The 23,409-nt window shown below is 38.3% G+C and overlaps 2 protein-coding genes across 6 annotated transcripts in view; one reads left to right on the top strand and one right to left on the bottom strand.

Annotated features, from left to right (window-relative positions):
• Positions 1–8,569, bottom strand: part of SCLT1 (sodium channel and clathrin linker 1) — a 43,250-nt gene extending 34,681 nt beyond the window's left edge. For 2 of the 4 annotated variants that reach the window (XM_032186759.1, XM_032186761.1), the window contains exons 1-7: positions 8,456–8,569; positions 5,994–6,061; positions 5,221–5,273; positions 4,241–4,310; positions 3,074–3,129; positions 1,336–1,468; positions 388–510 (exon numbers count right to left, since the gene is read on the bottom strand). In XM_032186759.1, coding sequence (XP_032042650.1) covers positions 388–510; positions 1,336–1,468; positions 3,074–3,129; positions 4,241–4,310; positions 5,221–5,273; positions 5,994–6,061; positions 8,456–8,489 — 537 coding nt within the window. In that variant the 5' untranslated portion in view covers positions 8,490–8,569. Of the gene's footprint in view, positions 1–387; positions 511–1,335; positions 1,469–3,073; positions 3,130–4,240; positions 4,311–5,220; positions 5,274–5,993; positions 6,062–8,106; positions 8,177–8,295; positions 8,349–8,455 lie in introns of those variants that run through there. The other 2 variants (XM_032186762.1, XM_032186760.1) reach the window with 2 other exon arrangements.
• A 21-nt stretch (positions 8,570–8,590) lies between these two features.
• On the top strand, positions 8,591–17,420 carry C4H4orf33 (chromosome 4 C4orf33 homolog). Of its 2 annotated transcripts, XM_032186764.1 has the most exons (6): positions 8,591–8,709; positions 10,723–10,912; positions 12,676–12,736; positions 12,931–12,982; positions 13,080–13,279; positions 14,675–17,420. In XM_032186764.1, exons 2-6 carry the CDS (start codon positions 10,732–10,734, stop codon positions 14,772–14,774), a joined length of 594 nt encoding a protein of 197 aa, XP_032042655.1. In that variant the 5' UTR covers positions 8,591–8,709; positions 10,723–10,731; the 3' UTR covers positions 14,775–17,420. The 2 variants fall into 2 exon arrangements, with proteins under 2 accessions (XP_032042655.1, XP_032042654.1); XM_032186763.1 differs by lacking the exon at positions 8,591–8,709 and having other exon boundaries at positions 10,717–10,912.
• Positions 17,421–23,409: the final 5,989 nt, after the last annotated feature.

Here is a 23,409-nt window from a genome sequence, read left to right as displayed (position 1 = left end):
GTTACAGGAAATTCAATATACTTTGTAAATTAGTGATTTGATTACTTCTAGCTGTTGACCTGGTAATCTAGCAAATTAGATTTACTACTGAAAAATGTATCTGAATTTCACTCAGTTAAATGAAAGCGTACATGTGTAGTGCTTCTAATGGGCCACACAGGCTATGATGGTACTATAAACATTTCACAGTAGCAGACATGTATCCACAACGTGTTAGCAATTATTTGATGCATCAGCGACCACATCTGACCATTCAACATTTGACATGACTGTTACAGAAAACAGTATGATATAACCACCCAACCTCATTTTGACTACACACAGACCCCAAATCTTCACAGTTTACAATGACATTCCAAAATTAACAAAAATATAAATGAAAATTACTTTCTGCTTTTGTCTTTCAGCCACGTGGATTTGTGTTTCAGTCATGTGTTCCTGGTACTGCTGCCGAAGGCGATCAAGCTCCTGTGATACAGTCTGCCAGAGCTCTATTGCATGTTCTTTTTCCTAAGAAATTGCGGAACAAATGTCTACATAAATACCGTCTTATTACAGTACATTTACTTTTATCTACCATTCCCCAAAAAGAAAAGACGTAACTTTTCTTTTGAAATGTCTTTTTGTACTTTGTACACATTACAACCACAAAGACAAAACAACAAATTCAGAGGTAGAAAAAGATGTTTGTGAGTTCAAATTATACATAGATGAGAATTGGAAGTTTTGCACAATTTTGTAGCTCTCTCCAGAAAAGCAGTTCTACTAAAGTTCTGAAACTGTCAAACACAAACTTTTACAAGTATTTACTCTAGGACTATGGTATATCAATAGTCAAATGCAAAAATTCAGCTGTCAATTTAGCTTCAATTTAGTCCAATGCAACAGGACTGACATATCACTACAACAAGTTCATGAGATTTTGCTTATCTTTTTGGATTTGTTACTTTCTATATTCCACATAAACTTGCCTCTTCATTTCACATTACAATGTTTTTTTCTTTAAATCAAAATGACAACCTACCACAGTAACTTGAATTGAAAAATATATTTTATTCATCTCCTGGTCAGGAAATCAACATAAAGATCAAGTAAACTAGGTAACATTAGAGGCAAATTAACATAAAAACTTCCTAGGTGTATGAAGCTAGAAAGAAACTTCCTTCAGGTTTTGCTGTCCATACTATAAATACCTTTTTAAGCTATGTAAAATCAAGAGGCCTCAAAATAGTTTCAAGAAGTGTTATAAACAAATTGTGAACCAAGAATAAACCATCTTCTAATCTGCTAAGGCACAAGAGAAATAAAGCAGTACAAACGTTTTGTCTCACGCACTTGATTTGCCAGTTGTAGTTGTTCTTGAAGGTTTCTCACTATTCCTTCATCTGCAGGAAGATCAGTTTCCCAGAGGCATGAAAGGAAGAGCCTCCAGTGTGTCTCAAGAACCTCTTTCAACTCTGCATGAAGCCTGAAATTCAAAGTAACAAGTTAAGCAAAATATTCTTTAACATTTTTTTTTTTTTAAATCACTAAGTTCTTGTCTGGTTTCTGTTAGATACAGAGTTGATTTTCTTCCTAGTAGCTGGTGGAATGCTGTGTTTTGGCTTGGGAATGAGAAGAGTGCTGATACACACCCGATGTTTTAAATTGTTGCAGAGCAGTGCTTATACCAAGCCAAGGACATCTCAGCCTTTTGCTCTGTCCTGCCAACAGGCAGGCTGGGGGTGCGCAAGAGCTGGAGGGGACAGACCAGGACAGGTGACCCAAACTAGCCAAGGGGTATTCCATACCATCTGATGTCATGCTAAAAAATATATAGGGTGGCTAGCCGGGGGAGGGGGCTGGACTGCTCGGGGTTAGGCTGGGCATCGGTCAGCGGGGTGGTGAGCAATTGCATTGTGCATCACTTGTTTTGTACACATTATTATTAGTAGTACTATTATTATTATTATTTTCCTGTCTATTAAACTGTCTTTATCTCACTCATGGGCTTCATTTTCCATTTCTCTCCCCCTCCCAGAGAGGGAGGGGGAGGTAAGCAAACGGCTGTGGTGTTTAGCTGCTGGCGCCGGTTAAACCACGACAGTTATGTACCTTTAATCTGTACATAATGCTACATCTGACATTAAATCTGTTAAGATATTGTTCTATAAAAACAATGAACAGTTTTAAAATAGCTTTATATCTAGTTCTTTTACACAGATATGGCTGAACCTCCTAATCTGGTGGGTGGCCAGGCAGAGAAGGACCTGGGAGTGATGGTGGATAGTCGGCTGAATATGAGCCAGCAGTGGTGCTCAGGTGGGCCAAGAAGGCCAACGGCATCCTGGCTTGTATCAGGAACAGCGTGACCAGCAGGGCTAGGGAGGTGATCGTCCCCCTGTACTCAGCTCTGGTGAGGCCGCACCTTGAGTACTGTGTTCAGTTTTGGGCCCCTCGCTACAAGAAGGACATCGAGGTGCTTGAGCGGGTGCAGAGAAGGGCGACAAAGCTGGTGAGGGGCCTGGAGAACAAGTCCTACGAGGAGCGGCTGGATGGAGCTGGGCTTGTTCAGCCTGGAGAAGAGGAGGCTCAGGGGTGACCTTATCGCTCTTTTTAGGTACCTCAAGGGAGGCTGTAGCGAGGTGGGGGTTGGCCTGTTCTCCCACGTGCCTGGTGACAGGACGAGGGGGAATGGTCTTAAGTTGAGCCAGGGGAGTTTTAGGTTAGATGTTAGGAAGAACTTCTTCACTGAAAGGGTTGTGAGGCATTGGAACAGGCTGCCCAGGGAAGTGGTGGAGTCACCATCCCTGGAAGTCTTCAAAAGACGCTTAGATGTAGAGCTTAGGGATATGGTTTAGTGGAGGGCTGTTAGCGTTAGGTTGGAGGTTGGACTCGATGACCTTGAGGTCTCTTCCAACCTAGAAAATTCTGTGATTCTGTGATATATATTAAGCACTTAACAACTAACATTAAGTACACGAGCATGAAATCTTGAATTGTTAAGTGGCTTCACAAGATTTCAAAGTCTTAGGAAAAAAAAAGATTAAGAAATCAAGAACAACAGCAATAACAAGTCAGTACACTTATTTACCTTTCATTTTCCTTGGTGACTTGCTCACATTTTCGTCTCATCTCACCCATCTGTGCCTAATACAAAAACATGCACAAGTAAGCTCTTAAGCGTCAAACTTCAGCAACTCGCTCTTATGTTTTTTCTGAATGATACTGTAAAACACAGACTACATAATTCAACATAATGAAGTAATTGAAAGTAAGATTTCCTTCTGTAACAAAAGTCACAAGATGCCACATAAATTTAACAGCTGCTAAATCCTGTTTAAAAGTTAACACCTGAGTTCTAAGTTGTTATGACCATTAAACTTAGCTTTGGGAATTCCTATAGCTCTTACAGATATATTTTTAATTAAATACTGTTCTTTTAGGGATACAGTTGATTAAATACTTACTGTGTACAGGATGAGTTAATAAAAAAGTTTAGGAACTATGTAAGGAATAATGTCAGTTTGTTAATAGCTGAATCAACGGCTTTGTAACAGAAGGAGTGCACAGAAGCATAGGGCTTATATTGCCTTCTGCAATCAACCAAGTTTGAAGACTATTTGTGGATGCTCTACTATGGACATAAGATTAAGTGCACTGAAACAAAACTGTAGTGTAGCTTTTGCATGTAGATCACAAGTAAGAATTGATCTCTGCTCCGCAAATTTAATTATTAAGCACACCACTTTACTTTTCAGGAATCATAGGAAGTACTGGTTTCATTTGCTTGCGGTTTGAAAGGAAGAGAGACAGTTCCCTCTCCCCCACTCTCCATGATATCAAACATTTCAATTATTTGAGTTTGAACAACTAAGAACATAGAAGTATGAGTGCATCTAGTTGCAAGACCGAGCTGGACTGTACGGCCAAGATCAGACCTGTAGGGAAAGATGGAAATATCTGCCTCGTCTCAGTGTCACCGAGGAAAATTCCATGCAATCATATCAGAATGTCCAGAGACAAAAACACGCATGTTGTGTTTCGCACCACCACTTCCACAAACACAGTAATGGCATAATTTGGACAACCTCCCAGCTTTTTCATAGAAAGTTCTATTAATTCATTTGATACAGGCTGTGATCTTGGGACTTTGTGAAGCATGATGCAGGCATGCTTTCCTCAACTGACAAAAAATAGTAGCCTACATATTAATACAGTAAAGCACTAAAAGAGTGCAAAATGTTGGCAATATACATACCTCATAAATCCGCAGCTGCTCCCTCATCTCTTCCAGGTGTTTATCATACTCTACAATTAGAGGTGATAAGCTGCAAATTGGAAAAACATGCTCAGAAACCATTTTGTAAATGCAGAAACATCGTTTTGATAATCAACTAGTTTTACAGAATTCTTAACCTAGAGAACAGAACAAAACAGTTTACTTCCAAGACCAACATTCACCAGCATCAAGAGAACAAGTTTAATTACTTTTAAAGTATGATAATTAACCACAGACTTACTGTATGAGAGAATTAGAATACACAATATTGTAAATGAGCTGTAATGCATTAGTATTTCATGCACAGATAAAAAACTCCAAAGATTAGAAACTAGACTTTCTTACCGCTTTCACATACAGCAGTAAAGGACGTATAAGATAATGTAAAAAAATGCAGTTTTACTTGCATACTTCCTTCCTTCCCAGTATTTTTGTAGACTACAGTAATTCTCTGAAAAAAACTTTATTAGTGATAAAGCCTTAAAACTCAACCATAAAGGGTAGTTTGTAACAGCATGAAGAGGATAATGACCATTAAACAATTTACTAGTGCCCATATAGAAAAGCTTATTTGTGCACTGTTAGTCACCTTCTCAAGCAAACATTTTAAAAAATACCCACCTGACTTGTTTAACAGACACCTGTTAACACCTGTTACCTAACTTCATGCAACCTCACCTGCACTTTATTGTCTTAAAATTTACATTAGATTATTCCTCATCTCCTGTTCTTTATTTTATAAACTGTGCAAGAAAAGTCATATTTAAATCTCTGAATAAACAGAAGATTTATTTAAACACAACTGTTACAGGAACACTTTTGCAGACTTCCCCTTACAAGTCCTCAGAGCTGTGAGCAAGTAAGCGTACATAAAACTAGGCCCAACTGGATATTAACGCTTTTAAAAGCAATTTTTTTTTTTTTTGAAGTAGTATTCTCGCTTGTTTGGAGTCAGTTACCTTTGGTCCATTATCCTGGATCCGGATATACCATCACCTCCAAAGACATTTTTCTGTAATTGAATATCTTATGTTAGTACTTGTACATGACCGCATGCAGCTATTATTTATTTATTTTTTAATATGCAACACAAAGCTGTTTATTCTGTCTGTACTGAAAGCATATACATTATCCCATACAATCGCTTTTAGGTTTACATTAAAAAATCCTTGAACTCTGGCCCAATTTAAAAAAAATACAATTGATTTTTTTTTCCTGGAGATGCTCTGATGTAAAGCATAACAACATCTGATGGGGAATCAGCTCTTTCTTAAAAGAACCCTTACAAGTCTGTGCAAGTGCCAAGTTCATTTCCATGCATCCCAGCATCAGAAAAGTGCTGATGCCCTAAGTTCTGCACAAATTTTCAGACAGGCTTATGGTACTCACCACAAAATGCTATCTTCACATGAGACAAAAAAGCCTATAGAAGTGAAAAAGTCTACTCTGCAGAAATGAAGTGTCTTTGCAGGGATGTGTTCTCCTGCATATGATAAACTTTAAAATGCACTAAAAATAGCAAAATTCATAGCTGTTATGACAGTTTTATTCTGCTGCTGCTTTGAAAACTAGAAGCAACTCTGCAGATGTGCAATGGGCTCAAGGCAAAGTGACACCGAAGTGGACTATGTTCTAGGTATGCAAAGACGTATATCTTAAAACTGAGATTTTTTTTTTTTTAAACTACTTCTATACCTGTGGTAAAACCACCACAATACCTCAGTTCACATACCTGCTCAGCATTGCTGCTCAAAATTTCATCCATTTCATACTGTTCAAATGCCACATTTAGCCTCTGATCTGAAAAATACAATAGAAGTTAGAAGATCATACAACATGAACGTTTATCTAGATAAACCTGACTGGTAGTCAGAAATGTTTTATGGTGTAGTGCTTTGAAGGCACACAATATGCTTTATAAAATTCTACTTAGTGCATTTATTTTCAGGAAAGTAGGAGTTCAAAAAAATACAAAGACTAACAAGAAATAATTAATTTGACGTCTTTCATATCATGACCTCCTAGAAATTATTTTATTTTTTTTGCCTAGAAAAGCCATAAACATACACAACATCTTAACGATTCATGAGGACTAAATGCAAGGAATCACACCAGAGCCAATTCAATTAGCTGGATGATATAAAATTAACCTGTTGCTGGGAACTGGACCCATAAACGTTCAAAAAAGCATTCACATAAATAACAGACAAAAATATTCAACAAATTTAGGTCACAAGAACTTCATTGATACATGAATCTGAGCACTCACATATATCCAAAAGAAAGCCAAGCAAGAAAGACATGCAGACTGCAAGCATCTGCATTTTTAGAAATAAACATCAACTAAGGCATCGCTCTTCTCTACTAATCTAACTTTGACTACTGGGATTTCAAAGACTACTTAGGCTGCAAATGGAAGAATCAGCAAAAGGTTGGAAAGGGAAAACAGCAGCTCTTCCCATTCATTTATAGTGTTCTTCCATCTGGCCAAACCATGAGAATCTGATTTAAACCTTTGTAACTGAAATGGACAGAGGGGAAAAAAAAAAAAAAAAAAAGGGTCTCAGGAAGACAATACAACTGTTTTGACTTAAAATTTCTTGCCTGTTATTCTTGATATGCATTGCAATGTTTTTTTGTGGTTCTAATATGCTACAGGAATCTACAGAAAAAAAAAAAAAAGAGAACAGACTATAAAGGGGATGTCAACAAACAGGACCTGGAAGAGTAGCTGGCCTCACCAGCCAAAGCAATCTCAGAACACGAACATAGGTGCAAAAGGAGGATAGACCTTAGACACCAATTGCAGAAGTATTCACCTTCAATAGTAATCATAAAGTTCATTCAGATAAAAGACGTACCTAGCAGCTTATCACAAAAATATGGAATGGAATGGATAACTATCACATGTAAGATTGGCTGCTGATACTTCAAAATGAATTCAGCCAAAACTGAATTTATAACTGATTAGTATCAGGGAACAGCATTTCATTATGAGAACTTCCGTTACAGCTACAATGCAACAAGTATTTATGCTATAAAGCTGAATTTAATAGTGCTTATAGAATCCCCGTGTATTACACACATTCAACACTTTAGAAGTTGGACATCATCTATGAAAAAAGTAGAACATCAATAAACACATCCGACTTAGAACAGGCCTCAAATAGCTTGTATCTCAACTGCTATGCAAAATAACTTAAAATTTTTTCAGCATCTTTGCAGGATGCATTTTTTCTGAGAGGTATCCTTGAGAGAAAAGGCAACTCTTGTCACTTCATGGTGTATATTGTCTAAGCTCCATTTGGACTCACACAATTATAAAATAAGAAACTACACCCAAACACATCAAATACATAAAAAAGGAAATTCACGACTTTTGAACCTAAACCATTTGTTCACGTCACAGTATAACAAATGTTTGAGCAAAACTCAAGAGATATAGAGGCTTCTGAGGCAAGGTTACTGGTGGTACAGACAAAAGCTTTTCTGCTGTTGAGGTCCTTTGAATCACGAGTTGTCCCTCCACCTCTGCCCATCCAAAACTGTCCTAACAAGTTCAGTATCCACTGAAAACTTGAGCTGTGTGCTGCATGGTCACAGCACTTCTTGCACTGTGATCCTGTCCATTCACGCTACCCGATTTCCCCACCACACAGACTACAATGGCGGGGTGAGCAACATTCTTGGGACAACACATCAACTCCCTATTTTTAGAAATATAAACTCTGCAGAAGCATCTTTTGCCAGTCACTATTTTGGTGTTCAGCAGTCTAAGTATGCTCTGATCCACTCGCTTTACGCTCCCATTAAAATTACCCAAACCATACAGAACACATACTTACAGGTATAGCTTTCAGTCTGTAACACACATGTCATCAGAAGGCAGTTTTTTTGCCTTCCAGGTGTCGCTTAAGCAGAGTAACATTTTCGTACATAAAGAGGCACGATCCTAAAAATTCCCGTGCCTGGCTATTACCCTCATTACATCCTTATAATGGTTAGTCCTCTGCTAGCCATAAAAGTTTTCATACCGTTGTTTCTCGCCGCAGACGCCACAGAAAACACCCTCCTGCTGTTACACCCACGGACTGAAGCCTTCCCTCCTTCCCTCCCCACACAAGAACCGCCCCAGGCTCCCAGGGGCCGCCTCCCTCCAGCGGCCGGGGGCAGCCCCGGGGCCGACCGCCTCACCTGGCTCCCCGCCGCCGCCGAGCTCCGCGGCCATGCCGGCGGTCAGGGCCGTCACCGCAGCCTCGGAGACGGCGGAGTCCCCGCTCCCGAGCCCCTCACCGACGCCGTTCCCCCGGCAGCCGGAGCCCGTAGCGAAGGAAGCGGCGGTTGCAGCGGGCGGGGCGCTGCGCTAACGGCTGCGCACGCGCCGGCGAGGCGCTGAGGGGCGGCCGTTGGCGGCCGTTGGGTGCGCGCGCGGCGGCGGTTGGCGTGAGGGGAGGGCGGTTGGCCGGGGAGCCTCGGCCGTTAGGGTCGCAGTAGGTGCCTGAGGGTGCGGGGCAGCCCCTCGGTGGGCTCCTGCGGGAGGCTCGTGCCCAGCTACGGGGTGGCGGCTGGTGGAAGTTGCCCTCTCCTTCACGGCTTCCTTGGCCCAGCAGGGCAGTTAGGGAACCCGGAGCGCTGGGGGAGCTCAGGTGCGAGTGCCTGAACCGGGTGCAGCGAGCTGCGTGCAGCTTGGGGGCGTGCAGTGGGAGCACTTGCAGGTGGCTAAGAGCTTCTTCTGTATGGTGTGCTGGTGTTTGGCTGAGCCTCCTGGGCATGTATAGCATTAAAGGTAGATTGAAGGTCCTCTTTACTTTAAACACCCCCATTGCTCCATACCATTGTGCTGTATTGCTATCTTTGTTATAATTGAGAAGCGTACTAGTAACCAACTTCACTAAGTCTGTGTATGGTAACGTGGATCATTCTTACAATTTGTACGTTTCTACCCAATAAACTGTCACTGCAGGAGTTATTTTTATTTTTTATAGTAAAGTCATCTGTCTGTCCTACATGTACAAATAGTATGGTGCTACATCTGTTGTGTCTAATTTTCCTTTCAGACACCATAGTTAAAGTAGTGCTCAAAGTAGTTCAGTGGGTTCTGTTGTGGAACTCTTGTGGAAATGTGAGGAAGCTCTTGATACTGTGGAGGAGAAGAATAAGGGGCCATAAACTTCTTGGAAACTGCTCCATTTATTCTTTTGCTTGTAGATTAAGGTTGTTCTTGAGACTCATGCAATTGTTTCTAAGGAAGAAACGTTGGAGTGTAGCGTTCTCTGCTGCTCTGCAGATCTTGTTTGATAAAATGTGCTTGCAGTTTTTCTTGAAATCCTTTGCTTTGGCTGGTTTTCAATGACCGCCAAGCAAAACTGCAGCAGATTTTTTGTCTTGCATTTCAGATTCACTGAAGATTTTTTTTGTCAATCTGTTTTTTTTTTAAATTACAAAATCATCTAACAGCATGTAGTTATGCCTGCTTTGTTTATCTGTTCTCTAGATAAATATTTGATGGTTTTGGAAGGTGTTTAGGTAGGCAGTGAAATGTCTTAAGCTTGGCAAAACTTCTAAAAGTCATTTGTAACCATGGAAGTATAAAAGCCTATGAAAAGCATTCATGTTACTGCTTTATAAAGCTAAACTATTTCAGCTCTTCTGTTGTCTGGAAACATGATTTGGGGATTGTAACAGATGCAGCTGTCTTGTTATTGACAAAATGACTGATGCAGCTTCATTATTTTTTTGCCTGTAACTTGTTCTTATGTTGGTAAGGGCTCATGCAGAATATTCTAACTTCTGCCTGCACAAATGGTTCTCCCTTTCAGAATAATCTGGCATTGCAGAAGTATGGCTATAGGTGAGTGTAAGAGCAGTTCCTCCCCAGTCTGTTTTGGAGTCTGCCCTCCAAGGGGATGCCACGTGCTTGTCCTAGAACTGAGTGGCCCTAAGGAGGGTGTGCGTACACGTAGTCGTCGGGATGGGGGTGAGTTTCTCTAAGCAGTCTGTATCTGTGCTGATCTGTGTAACGGCAGGGCTGCTGGCAAAAGCTCTAGCTGTAGAGAGTCTGGGTTACACAGCTGACATATGGAAGCTGCTTTTGTAGTACAAGAGGCAAACAGAGACGTTTGAGGAGGCGTGGATTTGTCTTGCTACCCTAAAGTTGTTTGGGCCTTGAGTTGAGGAATCTAGCTAACACTATACAGACTTTGACTTGTCATACATAAATTGCTGTATAGAAGAATTCAGTAAAATAATAGTTTTAAAACTGACTTGTTCAAGTGACCATCTTTATTCATTCGTAAATAGGACGGAAAACAATCAGTTCTCTTCTCTTGGTCCTGCTTCATTTATGCTTAACTTGCAAGTTTTTATTTTTATTTTTTTTAGCCAAGGGGCCAGTACAGTTGGTGCTGAAATGGTATCTGGGCTCTTTAATGGAAACTTCCTTTCTCATTTGTCTAATGCAGAATATTAAAATGGAATTCACAATTGAACACACGTGGGATGATTTACCTGTGAGCCACAAGCCAGTAACAATTGGGCTGAAGTCATATGACAGAGGGCTGCTAATGGTAGTCAATGCTCCCTTCTTTAATGATCCTCCAGCACCACTTGGAGAACCAGGGAAGCCCTTCAGAAACTTGTGGGACTATGAGGGTAAGTGTAACTGTTTTGCTGCAATTATCTGATTTGTGTACATGCTGATGTTCATCTGTATTTAATATGCCTGGCTGTTGTTTAAGCTTCTCTGATGGCTGTTTTTAAAAACTGATCTAATTTGAAGTGTTGAATGTGTGGCATCTACTAATTCAGTTCAGTTTCTTTGATCACGGTACTGTTTTTAAAGTTCCAGATAGGAAATGTAAAGTAAAATTCCTTCCTGTTTTATCTTGAGGGCTCTGGGAAAGAATGCTGGTGAAGAACTTCCTTGTAACCTTCATCCTCCCTTAAGGAAGTTCCTTAAGTAACTGTAAATGTCATGCTGTATCTAGCCATAAACTACCCCCAAATGTATTAAGAGGGATGCTCTCTATCTAGGTGGTGAATTATTTTCATGACAAACACTGTTGACAGTAAGGCTGTTTTTATAGTAGTGCAACAATATAGATGACTAGGAAAAGAAGAAAATGTTACGTTTATGTCACTTGGTGGACATAAAGGAAACGGACTACAGCAAACAGGATGGGTATCAAGAATAGTGAGGTTTACTTTTCCTGATGTCAGTAGTATGGATGTTCAAACTTGGCTTTTGGGTTACTGATATAACTTGTGGAACAATTAAGGCTTGACATATTTTAGTATTAAAATAATTTTATGAGATGTATATATAAATATACCTTACGTGTACATAAATATAAAAATACATTATATACATATATAAATATACATTTGCAGTATGTAAATAGATTTGAAATGCTAAATATAGGTTCTACTTTCTCTTTAAGTAGTAGAGAACAATAGGTAAAACATTCGTCTATTAATTGCTTACTTTTCCAAAGTCAATTTCAGGAACAGGAAGGTATGAAACAAAGAAAGTAGAGCTCATAATATTATTGAAAATTGCACCCAAATAGAATGGGAAATATTCCTACAGGAATGCTGTTTTCTCTCTTCTTTCCTGTCAATACTTTCATTTTTACCTGTTGCTTTGAATAATATAGCAACTTAATGCTTCTAACAGTTCTCTGCTTTCGGATTATTGAAATAATCTGATTTAAGCTCTACTGGAAAATTAATAGCATCATTTCGATATCTATTATACCAAGTAGGCTAATGTAAAACAGCATAATAAATCATATCTAGTTCTAACTTTAACTAAAGCTTTATGATAACATATCTTTACTGTGAGAAAGACCATTATAGTTCTAACTAATGGTCCTAAAAAGTGATTCAGTAGTCACACCTAGTGTTCAGGTGTATCTGAAACCAAGTAATTCCTTGTCCACAGGATCAGCTATTTACTGAGCAGAGTGTTTTGAAAGCTACTACTTTCTTAATATTTCTGAGCAGGCTTTTTAATTATGGTTTGTGTGCTTTTCTTTGAGTTCCTCTTTTTGGTGTTCTGCTGTGTATGGTGCTCTGAATCCTCAGGCTACCAGCAAATACAAGATTCTGACCCTTAAGTGCCTTAGGGTGAGTGTCTGCTGTGAGTGTGATTGGCCACGATCTCTGTCTTAACAGTGTTTGCAGCAAGCATATTGGGTGAAATGTCTGTGCTGGTGCTATGCTTACTGTGCTGAGAGCTGATGCTACTTAGTAGAACTGCCATTTTTCTGATGCACAAGATTTTTTTTTCTAGAATGGCATAGGCCAAAAGCCATTATGAAAACGAATGTTTTAATGGGATGTGAAAGTCTTGGGATGCTATAAAATCAGTAACTAATATAAAGCATTGACAGCCTGTGTCTTTTTTTTTAAAGTTGTAGAGGCATTTTTCTTGAATGACAGAACTGAACAGTATTTAGAAGTTGAACTTTGTCCGTAAGTACAGCATGCTGGAAAAAGTTGTGAATACTAATCTGCATTTCTGGCTGTAATGCTTGTGGAATGTATGCATGAGGAAAACTCTGGGTGCAGAAACTACTTCAATATGGAGGATGTACAAATTTGTGGCAGAAATATGCACTAATAACTTGGCATCATTTTAAGAAAATTGTGACTCTGATTTTTGACAGTCATGGACAACACTTATTGTTGCTGCTTTCTGGCAAAAGAAGAGTATGGAAAGTAAGTGGTCAAGTGCATTCATAATGTACAGAAAGTAACTTTTAGGTGCATGTTGGCTGATTAGAAGTTAACTAGCTCTTTTTTCTGCCTTTAATAGGAAGAACTTCCCTTGGAATTTGAGGTGACCAGAATGGAAACCAAATGGGAGGGTAAAGCTCATCTTCCTTGGAATTATTTTCCACCGTGCACTAACAAGTTTAACGCATTTGCAATTCATGGCTCAGGAGACCAGAGAAAATATGAAGCACTTCATCCTGTGCCTCGATGTGAACTTCAAGAAGGACAGAAACCAGATTTGTAAGAATAAAATTAGTTCTCTTGTAACATAGTTGCATTCTTCTTCCAATACTCGTACAACAAACCTAATTTAGTTTTCAGACTGAGTGCCAGTGCTATTTGAATTATACTGCTTAGCCCCACATCCATTGGCACTGTACTTAGTGCAAAGAACTGCCAGATAGCTGTAATTAGTGCTTGATTTCTATGTTATCCCCTGGGCGCATAGCAAATGATGCATTCGACACCATTCACATCTGTTATCACCTTCCTTGGCTAAATCATAGATGGGTTTTTCAGGTTTTTCTTTGCCTACAGCACCTCCTGAAATGACAGTTAGTGTTAATTGTACCAGATACATCTCAAGTGAATCTCTTTTGCTTCTCCCCTACTGTTCTAAACAGCCTCATGTCTACAGATGGCTCCATATTATGGAAAATTTGAAAAGGCAGACGAAATTGAGAAGTATAGTAAAAGGATACCCAGTATCAACAGAAAAAATAGAATATCTTGATATTTAAATTGTGCTGTGGGCCTGCTCATTTCCTAACTGTGAGGCTGAAATGACTTTATACAGGCTGCTACTTGTGGACAGTCTGTGTAAGGGAGCTAGGTCTAGAGGACTGCTATAGTTCTTATGCAAACTTGTTAGTCAATACTGGAGAACGCTTGTGATACTTTTCAGGAAGGGATTATTTCTAGAGTACCTTTTCAAAAAAGAAAAATCCAGACTTTTTCAGACATCGGTAGCAGATGCTTTAATGTAAAGAGGTTGTTTTCATCACTCTTAGTTTGTCTTTACACGTCAAATTGATGCTACCTGTTTAGAGAATTTCATTTACCTACTTAAATGATTAATAGTGTCAGATGTACTGTTTACTGTTTGGCAATTTTTTAATATAAGTATTAATTAGAAATTAGCTTATTTGTCATCTGAATTGTTTTTGTGTGGCAGCCTAAAGGAGAGCTTCTTAGCAAAAAGCAATTCATAATGTTTAAAAGCAAATGAGACAGTAAATTTTTTTTTCCTGTAAGACTAGCTTTATTACATTGTTCTGTCTTCCTTTTTATTGTAAGGAGAGGATATCCTTGTGATATGACTCTTGAATTGGTCAAGAGTAGTAAACAATATTTGTCTGGAGTGCAGATAAGTCATAAAACAGGATATAATTTTGTTCTTGATCTGACTGGAGTTCCAGGCAATATAAGTTGAAATAATTTAAAGGTGAGCACTTAAGTACCACAGCACAAACTGAATTTTGTTCATAGCTGAGGATTTTGTCCTGTTTCCAGTACAAGAAACAGTAGTGGTTACATTCCTGTGCAAGGAAGCATTGAAAAAAAGATCAGTTCAACTTGTTGAGGATACTTTTAAGATGCATAATATAAAACTTTTTTTTCTTCCTTTCTCTACAGTCATCGTTTGGAATTTTTCAAAGAATTGAATCTGAAGAGACTAATGGGAGAAGACTGGAAGCAGCCTGAGTCAGATATTTGGAAGTCTCACGCCAATTAGCAAAATGGATCGAGACCTGTGTTTTCAATAGCACTACGGTTGGATGAAGGTGTATGAAAACAAGTTCATTTTGAACAGAGTTTGTAAATATACATGTAAGATTAGTAAAGCTTTTCTTGACACTAAAAGCATTGATCAATCTTGAAATTGACTGTAAAGTATCTGGACCAGTTAGTTAATTCTAAGTATGTGAAATGCGCAACTGCTTGTGTTTCAGTTCATCTGCATATGGAGCTTTTCATCTGCACAACAGAGATGAATCTGCCCCTTCAATGAAGGGAAAATTGTGCAAAAATTACAACTGTGTTTCCATGAGTGCTCTAAGACTGACATGACAAGTTATCTGGCTTGGAATCCATTTACAGCAGAAATGCAGTAACCACAGGATTTTCACTGTCTTGTTTTTCTTGGCTGCTAAATGTAAAGCTTGTATGCCTGAATTTTGTGTTGCGATCAGGAGAAAGAATGCTTCCTTTGGGAGCAGAAGAGAACATACCTGTCACGGTGATTCTTAGCCTGGTACTCACGCTGCAAGATGCTGTGGAGGTGTAATACTAGCCAGCCCCTTTCCTATACTTGCAGTTTTCCTTTACATATTGCTAAAGGGGGAACTCTATCTGCTGCTTTATTAGCAGACTTCTCTGGCTCAAATTCCATTTGGAATTTCTAGTGCTAGTTAGGTACAGTGGATAGATTTACAAAAGGTTTTATGCACTCCAAGCAAAGTTTCTGGGGAAGGCAGTGTTTAGTAAAACCTCGGTATAATTGTGTGCCTACAGAAGCCTGGCCTTTTCATGTCACCTTAAGGATTCAGCTCAGACATATGAAAAATATCAGACTAACAAGTACTGTTTGCTTGCCACTTAGCCCTGGAAGAGGCTAAGTGATGAGAATGAATTTGGAGTGCTTAAACTTCTCCATGCTGGTAGAATATTTTAACAGTACTGAATACTGTTAGATTTTAAGTTCTAATTCGCGAACTCTCACAAGATTTACAAATGTTCCTTTCTTATCTGGCATCATAGCTGTTCCTTAGAAAATGGGAAGCTTTTCCACTAACTGATCACACACCTGAAAAGTAGGTGACTTTAAAATCAAAATTCTCTTTGGTTTAGTTCAGAATGAAGATTTACACCAAGACATAGTTCTCATCCCTTTATTGGAAAGAAGGCTTCCTGTATCCTTTTCAAGTGTCATCGTCATAGGGTGAAAGCTGGTCACGTTCTCTGGGTGAGGATTGTTCTGGGAGTCTGAGAGAATATGACTGTGTCATATGATGGCATCATTGAAGGATGATCTTTCAGAAGTTAATGCATGAGATGTGGTGTTTGGTCTCCACCATTTGTTCGGCTTTTTCTTCTGGACAGTTGAGAATCCTCCAAGTTCCAGGAAGGGACTTGGGTTCATGTAGTCTAACATCCTGCTCAAAGCAGAGCTGTCCTTGAAGCCAGTTTGCTCAGGGCTGAGTTTTACTTAACTCCATAGATCAAAATTCTGCAAACAGGATCTGGGTAGCCTTTATCAATACTCAATGAGCTATGTAATGAAAACGTGTAGGTGTTTTCCATTTAGCAACTTGGGTCCATTGCCTTTTGTCCTCTCAGTGAAAGAGTTGGACGTTCTTTTCTAAAACCAATGATTAATTAACTGAAAATAATTATTAACTCCTCATGGGCTTCTTTACATGTTGTCATTCTCTGTTTGCCTTTTGTGAATCTCATTAGTAAGTACCTTCTCTTCAGATAACATTGAGATAATAAAGTGTAACTTGTGTTGTAACTCATAGGCAGCAATGTTTCCAAGCTTTCTTATTTAACCCATCCTTTGAAAATCCTGTATCTGTATTTAGATGTCAAAATGCCTGTAATATTTTGCACAAGCCTGCACTATTTCATGTCTACACAGACCAGACACTTATCACAGTGAGGTATATTAGTGGAATGGGTTCTCTGTTCTTTTCTGAGCATGAATTCAGTAGTAGCCATAGTCTGGTCATGTTTTCTGTGCTCTTTTTAAATCCAAATCTATCTAGAAATTCTACTTGAAGAAAAGAAGATGGGAATATCCTGCATTTATGAAGAAAATCTGTGATTAATTTCTGTGAATTGGAATGTTTCTTTAGAGCTCTTTTGTTTGGCTTTTGATTCCTTGTTTGTACTTTCATTTTTGTAGAACTGTACTTTAAAATTTGAGGATTAAGTTTTGTCATATGCAGATTTTGGCATTTCAGTGTGCTCCAACGTACTCAGCTATCCAGTTCTTTCAGTCCTTTTAATTAGACACTATAGATTCCTTGCTATAAAGTGCCATCTGTTGTAAATTAGAAGTATTGTACGTTCAATTGTTTGGCTTTTCTACCTTCAACTGATATTCAGTTTTTTAAAGAATGACATCATAGTCTGAAATTTTGAGTACTCCAATAAATGTTGATTAAAAACATGTTTGAGATGTCAGCATCTGAAGACCACTTTTTGAAACTTCAGTCAAAAGCAAACAAACAAAAATCACTATGCTTTTAGACTTCAAATAATTTGTCAAAATTGTGTACAGAGGTTTAAAACCAGTTTCCTGCTTTTTATCTCAAAGGCTGTTTTCTTGTGGTGAATGGCATTCTGTATGTAAGACAATAAATCAAACTATTCAATGGTTTCATTTCATTCAATCCCACTTCTGACAGCTTCAATTTTGATTTTAGATGCAACTATCGGATTATAAATTTTGGGAATAGATTGCTTTCTGTAAATAATTAGAAGTAAAATAACCCTGCAGTAGACAATATAATGCTAGAAGCTTCTGAAAATGGGTATCACCACACAGGCTTTATTTAAGGCACATGTTACTCACCAGTGCTGTCAGGAGGTTCACCTGTAGGTTTCAAAGCTTTAAGAGTCTGTTTGAACTGTAATTGCTGCCTTTCATCGGGCTTCCAAATGGGTTTGTGGGGTGCAGAGATCAGACTTGTGCACTGACTTGCTAATAAAGGTTTAAAGTTAGATATATCCTATATTTACTGGAGGAGAGTATGTCAACATCAGGCATATGTTAGATGTAAGCAGTGTCTTATGTAAAGTCTGCACGTAGCAATTAACAGCTTATCAATGGACAGTACAATACTTGCCAGTCTATCTTGCATCTCCTAGGTCTTTGCAGGGATGGATATTAGGGTGCATTGAGATGGGCAGCTCGTTCATGGCTTTCTTCCTCTGTTTTTTAAACAGTCCTTGTTTTATGCTGTGGAGCCTGGTACTGCTAGCTTGTCTTTCCTGAACTTCCTCTTTTTTTTTTTTTTTTTTTTTTTCTGACATGCAAACATGAATGAAAGACAAAATGGTGTTCTGCACAAGTTTCATTTAAGTACCTGATCGTTAGTCCTGGTATAGAAGTGGTGATTCAACTCAGTCCATCTCAGTGTGTCTATATACATGTGTATGTGGTGAGAGTCATTCAGCATTGTGGTGTTTCATGTATGTCATACTCCTATCAGGAATCTGATATGTACAGATAAATTCTAAATTGTCACACTGGGTCTACTGTATGTATTCTATGAATTTGCTAAAAGGGAGAGCTGCATGATGGAAAGCATAGATTATGCAAGTACTCCATCCACAAATCCATTTCACTTTGAAATTGATTTAAACACTTCAGCTGTGTGAGCACTTTTGAGTCATCAGTTTCTTAAAAGAAATCAACCTGTCTGATGTATTTCCTGTGGGTAATGTTTGGCTTTGTGCTCGTTACATCCTGTGGCATACTGAGTCTAAGATTCAGGAATTTTATTACTTTAGAAATGGGGAATGCCTACTTGGCTGCATGGTGTTTGATTTTGTTGTTTTAGCTCTGCAAAGACTTTAGATAAACTTCTCAAATATGACAGTTTCACATGTGAAAATGATGTCATGACAATTTTAAGTTAAAATACGTATTTTGATGTATTTAGCCAGAATTTCTAAGGAAACTAGGCTGTTGGGGTATTGCTACCTTCTTGCCTTTCTGGCAGTGTTATCTCCATCTACTTCACTACCAAAAGTTTTAAATCCAATAGCAAATTTTAGCTGAACCAGGCAGAGGAGCAGAATCTCAAGTGATACAGGTGTTTTGCAAGGTGTGTGGATATGAACAGCTGGAGGCAATTCTTCACTACAGCTTCTCCAAATTGAGCAAAAAGAGAACATCTCATAGCCCTTATCCTGTATTTGTAGCACCCAAACCTTGAAGAAGTTGGTGCATGGTTAACTTTAGCTGTAGTATGTGCAGGCTCTTGCCTTTAGACTTTAATTAGGAAATAGGTAATGTGTGTAGAACTTAAGGGGTTACAGAGGTGAGCCTAGATTTCGCAGGTTATATGCTGGTGTTAGTTTGAGGTAAGAAGCTTAGGAAAAGGAATGTTTATATAAAATAAGCACAAGGAACTGTGTTTTGTTTGTCTTGCTGTTTGTAAGAAAAAATAGAAATATCTCCTGTTTAATAGTAGTTCAAGACAAAGCACACATTACTTGGATGTTGCAGTGCAATTTTAAAGTTTGCTTTGTTGATAATGAGACTTTCTGATAAAACATTTCTGGGCATTGTAAGTTAAAATAAAGAGTTAGATAGTTACAACCTCTTACTTAGGAAACGATCAGACTGAAGGACCTGGCAAACAAAAATACTGAGCTTGGTGAATGATAAATATACCCGTAAAGAGAACTTTGACTTGTTTCAATAATTTTATCTTTTAAGTGTATTTCTAAACTCCTTGTATGGTATGCCTAATACTTAAGAACTTAAACATGAAAGCCACAAATCTATGTGACTTAGCTCTCCTTGTCATGTCTGTGAATTTTTATAGAGTTGGTATCTGGAAACATCTTACGATTGAACTCCCAAAGACCTTGGCTTTTTTGCTTCTTGCCACTAGGTGGGAGAAGAAGGTTATCAAAGCTGTGTCTTGGTGCTTTGAGGCTAGTTATCCTTAACCAGATCCACTCTTTGTCGTCTTACTGTATTTTTGATTTTAGAAAAAATATGTTTCAGTCAAGCTGGTGATGGCTTGTTTTGAATTTTTAAGACATCTTTATCAAAAGAAACATTATGCTGTGCTTTGTACGTACAAACAGCATTTTGTTTCCCTGTAGTAGTGGTTTTATAAATACTGAGATAAAATTACTGGAAGATGAATTACATGACAGACATGTTCATCTGTAATACAGATGATAGTATAGTGATACGCAGATAATTTGAATGCACTTTTATGTTTTTTTCTGAATGGATAGCCTTTTGCAAACTTTCCCAAATTACTATATTTAATTCTGATTATATTAAAAAAAAAAAAAAAAAAAAAAGCTGACTTATCCTGATTGGTAAGAGATGGCGTGCCCATCCCAAGAGGGACAGAAAATTGTACTTCAACACAAAAATGCAAGAATAGGGTTTTGCATGTTTTTATTTATTTATTTTTTTAAGACAATTTGAGTGGTAGTGAGTCCTACTGGCAGAAGTGATCCCTCTCTTAAATGCAAAGAGGGAGCCACTTAGGGTGTGGGCTATTGTAGGTGATAAAATCTACCAATGCATGCAGTGACACTACACAGTATTTCATTGTTTTTGATGAAAAAGCCTTGGGAATAAAATTTTGTTGTTTTTATATACTTTTTATAATTCCCTTTAATATGCCAGGTCAGATGTAGTAAACTCTAATTTTGTGCAGGTTTACATATGTTTTGTTTGTAGTGGCTGGCGTATCTGCTGTGTTTGCTCGTCTAGTTAATTCACTAGCAATGCAATTCAGTGGATGCTTGTATTGCTCAGCACTATGATAGTACAATACTGATGAGTATGATAAGTATTATGTTGCTCACTGCTCCTTTTTAGCCAGGCTGAGTTTTTCTGTGCCTCTGAAAGCTGTAGCACAGAACATTTGATGTATTTTAAATTCTGACCGTGCAAAATACTGTCAAAATATGAACAGTCCAGGGCCTAATTTGCTGCAAATAAAATTTAGTACTGTTCTTTCACACTATCCAAGCCATCTCTAAAGTGGACTTTATTGCATGTAATTACAGAGCATTTATAATGGTACTATCAAAATTGGATAGTTAACCTGCATCTCTTCTATTGATGATTCCTTCCTTTTGCTTTTGGTGAATGCTTTAGCTTACTACCACATCTCTGAACAATGCTTCTGCAAAAGTACAGGGAAGTGCTTTAAGCATGATTGTAGAACTCTTATTTACAGTGGTTGTATAAACAGCTGTACACGTACGTGCTCATAAAATAGTCCCAGTGAGATCAACGCAACTGTTTGCATAAAGTAAATCACAATTGCACCTTTTTTCCACTTACTTTTCTACCCATTGAAATCAGAGTAACAGTATTATCAGGAGAATTCAGTTCTAGAAGCTAGTACTGTATTAGCATACTGCTTGGCACTGCTTTTTTATTTTCTTTCCTCTGGTCTAAAGCAAGCAAAAGCCTTAGATACAGTGTCTGTGGGAGGGTTTTAAGTGATGATTCAGGATTCTGTTTGTGTCTGCACTAGGTCTGAATATACCAAAATATGTTCATGGTTTATTTTCAGAAATGTTTAAGAATGCCACAGAGTATGTAAATACCCTTTGCCAGTTATGAGGTATATTTGCAAATATAAATGCATTCTTACATTCTTTGGTAAACCAAAACTAAATAAATTGTATTAAAATAGCATTGAAATGAATTCTTTACTGTGCCTTCACTTCTGCTTTAGAATCACCCTAGCTAGACTAATTTAATGCCTTTCTTGAAATACACAACATAATCTTAAGGAAAAAGGAATTTTCTCATGTAACCTTTTTAAAATACAGAGTTGCCCTCTGTAGAACACATTTTTATCCAGTTTAATCTTGTCTTTCATTTAATGAGTTCCTTCTCAAACTCAAGTCATAGCAGGCAGTGAGGTTTATATCTTAGTGTCAGTGGTGGCTGTCATAAAACTATTCATCCCTTTAATTCTGGGCAGTGTAATTGGTTCACTTCCTTCTTGCTGCTGAGATTGCTTTCATCAGCAATTTAAGTGTTTTGGAAACTGGTACTTTAATTTTCTCAGTGCTTTATAGTTTATACAAGCTATGGCATTTATATTTAATTGTGCCTGGCACTTTAAATAATTATTCTTGTTTTAAGTTGCATATTATTTTCATAGTGATAATAGAGTTGTTTCTAGTCTTTTATGCCAGATATCTATTTCAAAACTCTGAATTTCACCAAAATACTGAGCTGTTTGAGAGAGAGGTATTTCATGATGCCAGGGGAAAAAAAAAGTGATCTTCTAATGCTTAAATCCTTGTGACTTTTAGCATGAAACCTTAAGGCTTGGTGAGAGGTAATAGTGTTGTTAGGAGTACTCTTTAGTAATCTCTGTGAAACGGCTTTTCAGAAACTATTCTGTGTGTTCTCAAAAGTTTTTATTTCAGGCAGACAGATGAATTCAGTAAATATTGTCCTGGGAGCGGGAATACACCATTGGCAATTAGAATCACCAAGCTTTAACTTGCTCCATGCTGGGTGGTCTTTCTGCCTCCCAGTGACAGATCATGTGATAGGGATTGAGTTCTGAATACCACTCCATGGAAGAGGTGAGGTTCCTTCCTCTCTTCCTGTGCAGCAGTCAGCCTTCCAGGCCCATAGCTTGAAAGCAGCAAAATGGGGCCAGGGAAGGGAGAACGCAAGGTAAAGTATTTAAGTTCAGGAAATGTGGCATTATGTATTATGTGGCACTTTGGGTTCCTCTGTGTCGAAAAGAATTTGTTAGCATAGGAAAAAGTTCACAGAAGTACAAGAAAGTTCAAGAAATTCTCTCAGCTGAAAATAATTGAAGGTAAAGAATGTAGTAGAATAAGCATGTATATATATTACTTCCTATTCTTACCCGTTCTTAGGCATTTGCTTAGGGATAAAAGTCTTTTTCTAGATGGATCATTGGTCTGAAACGCAGTAGCTATTATTACCTCTGGAAACCCCGACTGAAGGAATTGTTTTTTAATTCCCCGCAGTTGTTTCTCATTACTTATAAATTATACTAGAAATGTGTATTACAACCAAGGGACAAAGAAACTCTTCGTGCTGATGTTCTCAAAAATCTCATGCTGAACCAAGATAATGAGGAGTAGAAGAACACTGCCAGAATTTAGGAAATTGGGAAGGTCAGTCTTAGCTACTGTGGGATGGGAGTGAGCCATGAAATGAAGAGGGGATGGGGAAACAATGTGGGAAACAGCCATGAAGCAAGAGTAGTTCAGGGAAAACGGTATAAAAAATAAATGCAACTGGATGAGGGAACAAAAGGGTCTGGCTTGGGACATGTGATTGAAGAACTAAGGGAAGGCAGAGGCCTGGTGAAGTCTAGAGTGTCAAAAGAGTCAAATTTTGAAAGGAGGGAAAAAGAAATGGAGATAAGGCTGGGTGTGGGGGGAAAATCAGTAACTTCTACAGGAAATTTTTTTTAGACCCAGGAATAGTTACCCTTTGTACTGCTGTTAGCAGATCACAGTGAAAGCAAGGTGTTAAATTTGTCTTTTGTGGTGCGGTGAACTGTGAAGATGATAATAGCCTCTCATTCCTATCTCATTTAACCTATACTAAAGATTTTAACCTGATGAAAAGAGCAAGGAGCGTGGTACAG

This window comes from Aythya fuligula, chromosome 4, assembly GCF_009819795.1.
Source record: "Aythya fuligula isolate bAytFul2 chromosome 4, bAytFul2.pri, whole genome shotgun sequence".
NCBI classification, from domain to species: domain Eukaryota; kingdom Metazoa; phylum Chordata; class Aves; order Anseriformes; family Anatidae; genus Aythya; species Aythya fuligula.
Note: the sequence above shows the minus strand (reverse complement) of the source record. Positions and strands in the feature narration are given on the sequence as shown.

What these genes read in the sequence shown, in the direction of transcription:
- C4H4orf33 (XM_032186763.1), top strand. Translation starts at nt 10,717, where the DNA reads ATGCAGAATATTAAAATGGAATTCACAATTGAACACACGTGGGATGAT. An exon ending in AAACTTGTGGGACTATGAGG is followed by an intron (nt 10,913 to 12,675) that starts GTAAGTGTAACT and finishes TTTTTTTTAAAG; the next exon opens with TTGTAGAGGCATTTTTCTTG. An exon ending in GCAAAAGAAGAGTATGGAAA is followed by an intron (nt 12,983 to 13,079) that starts GTAAGTGGTCAA and finishes TGCCTTTAATAG; the next exon opens with GAAGAACTTCCCTTGGAATT.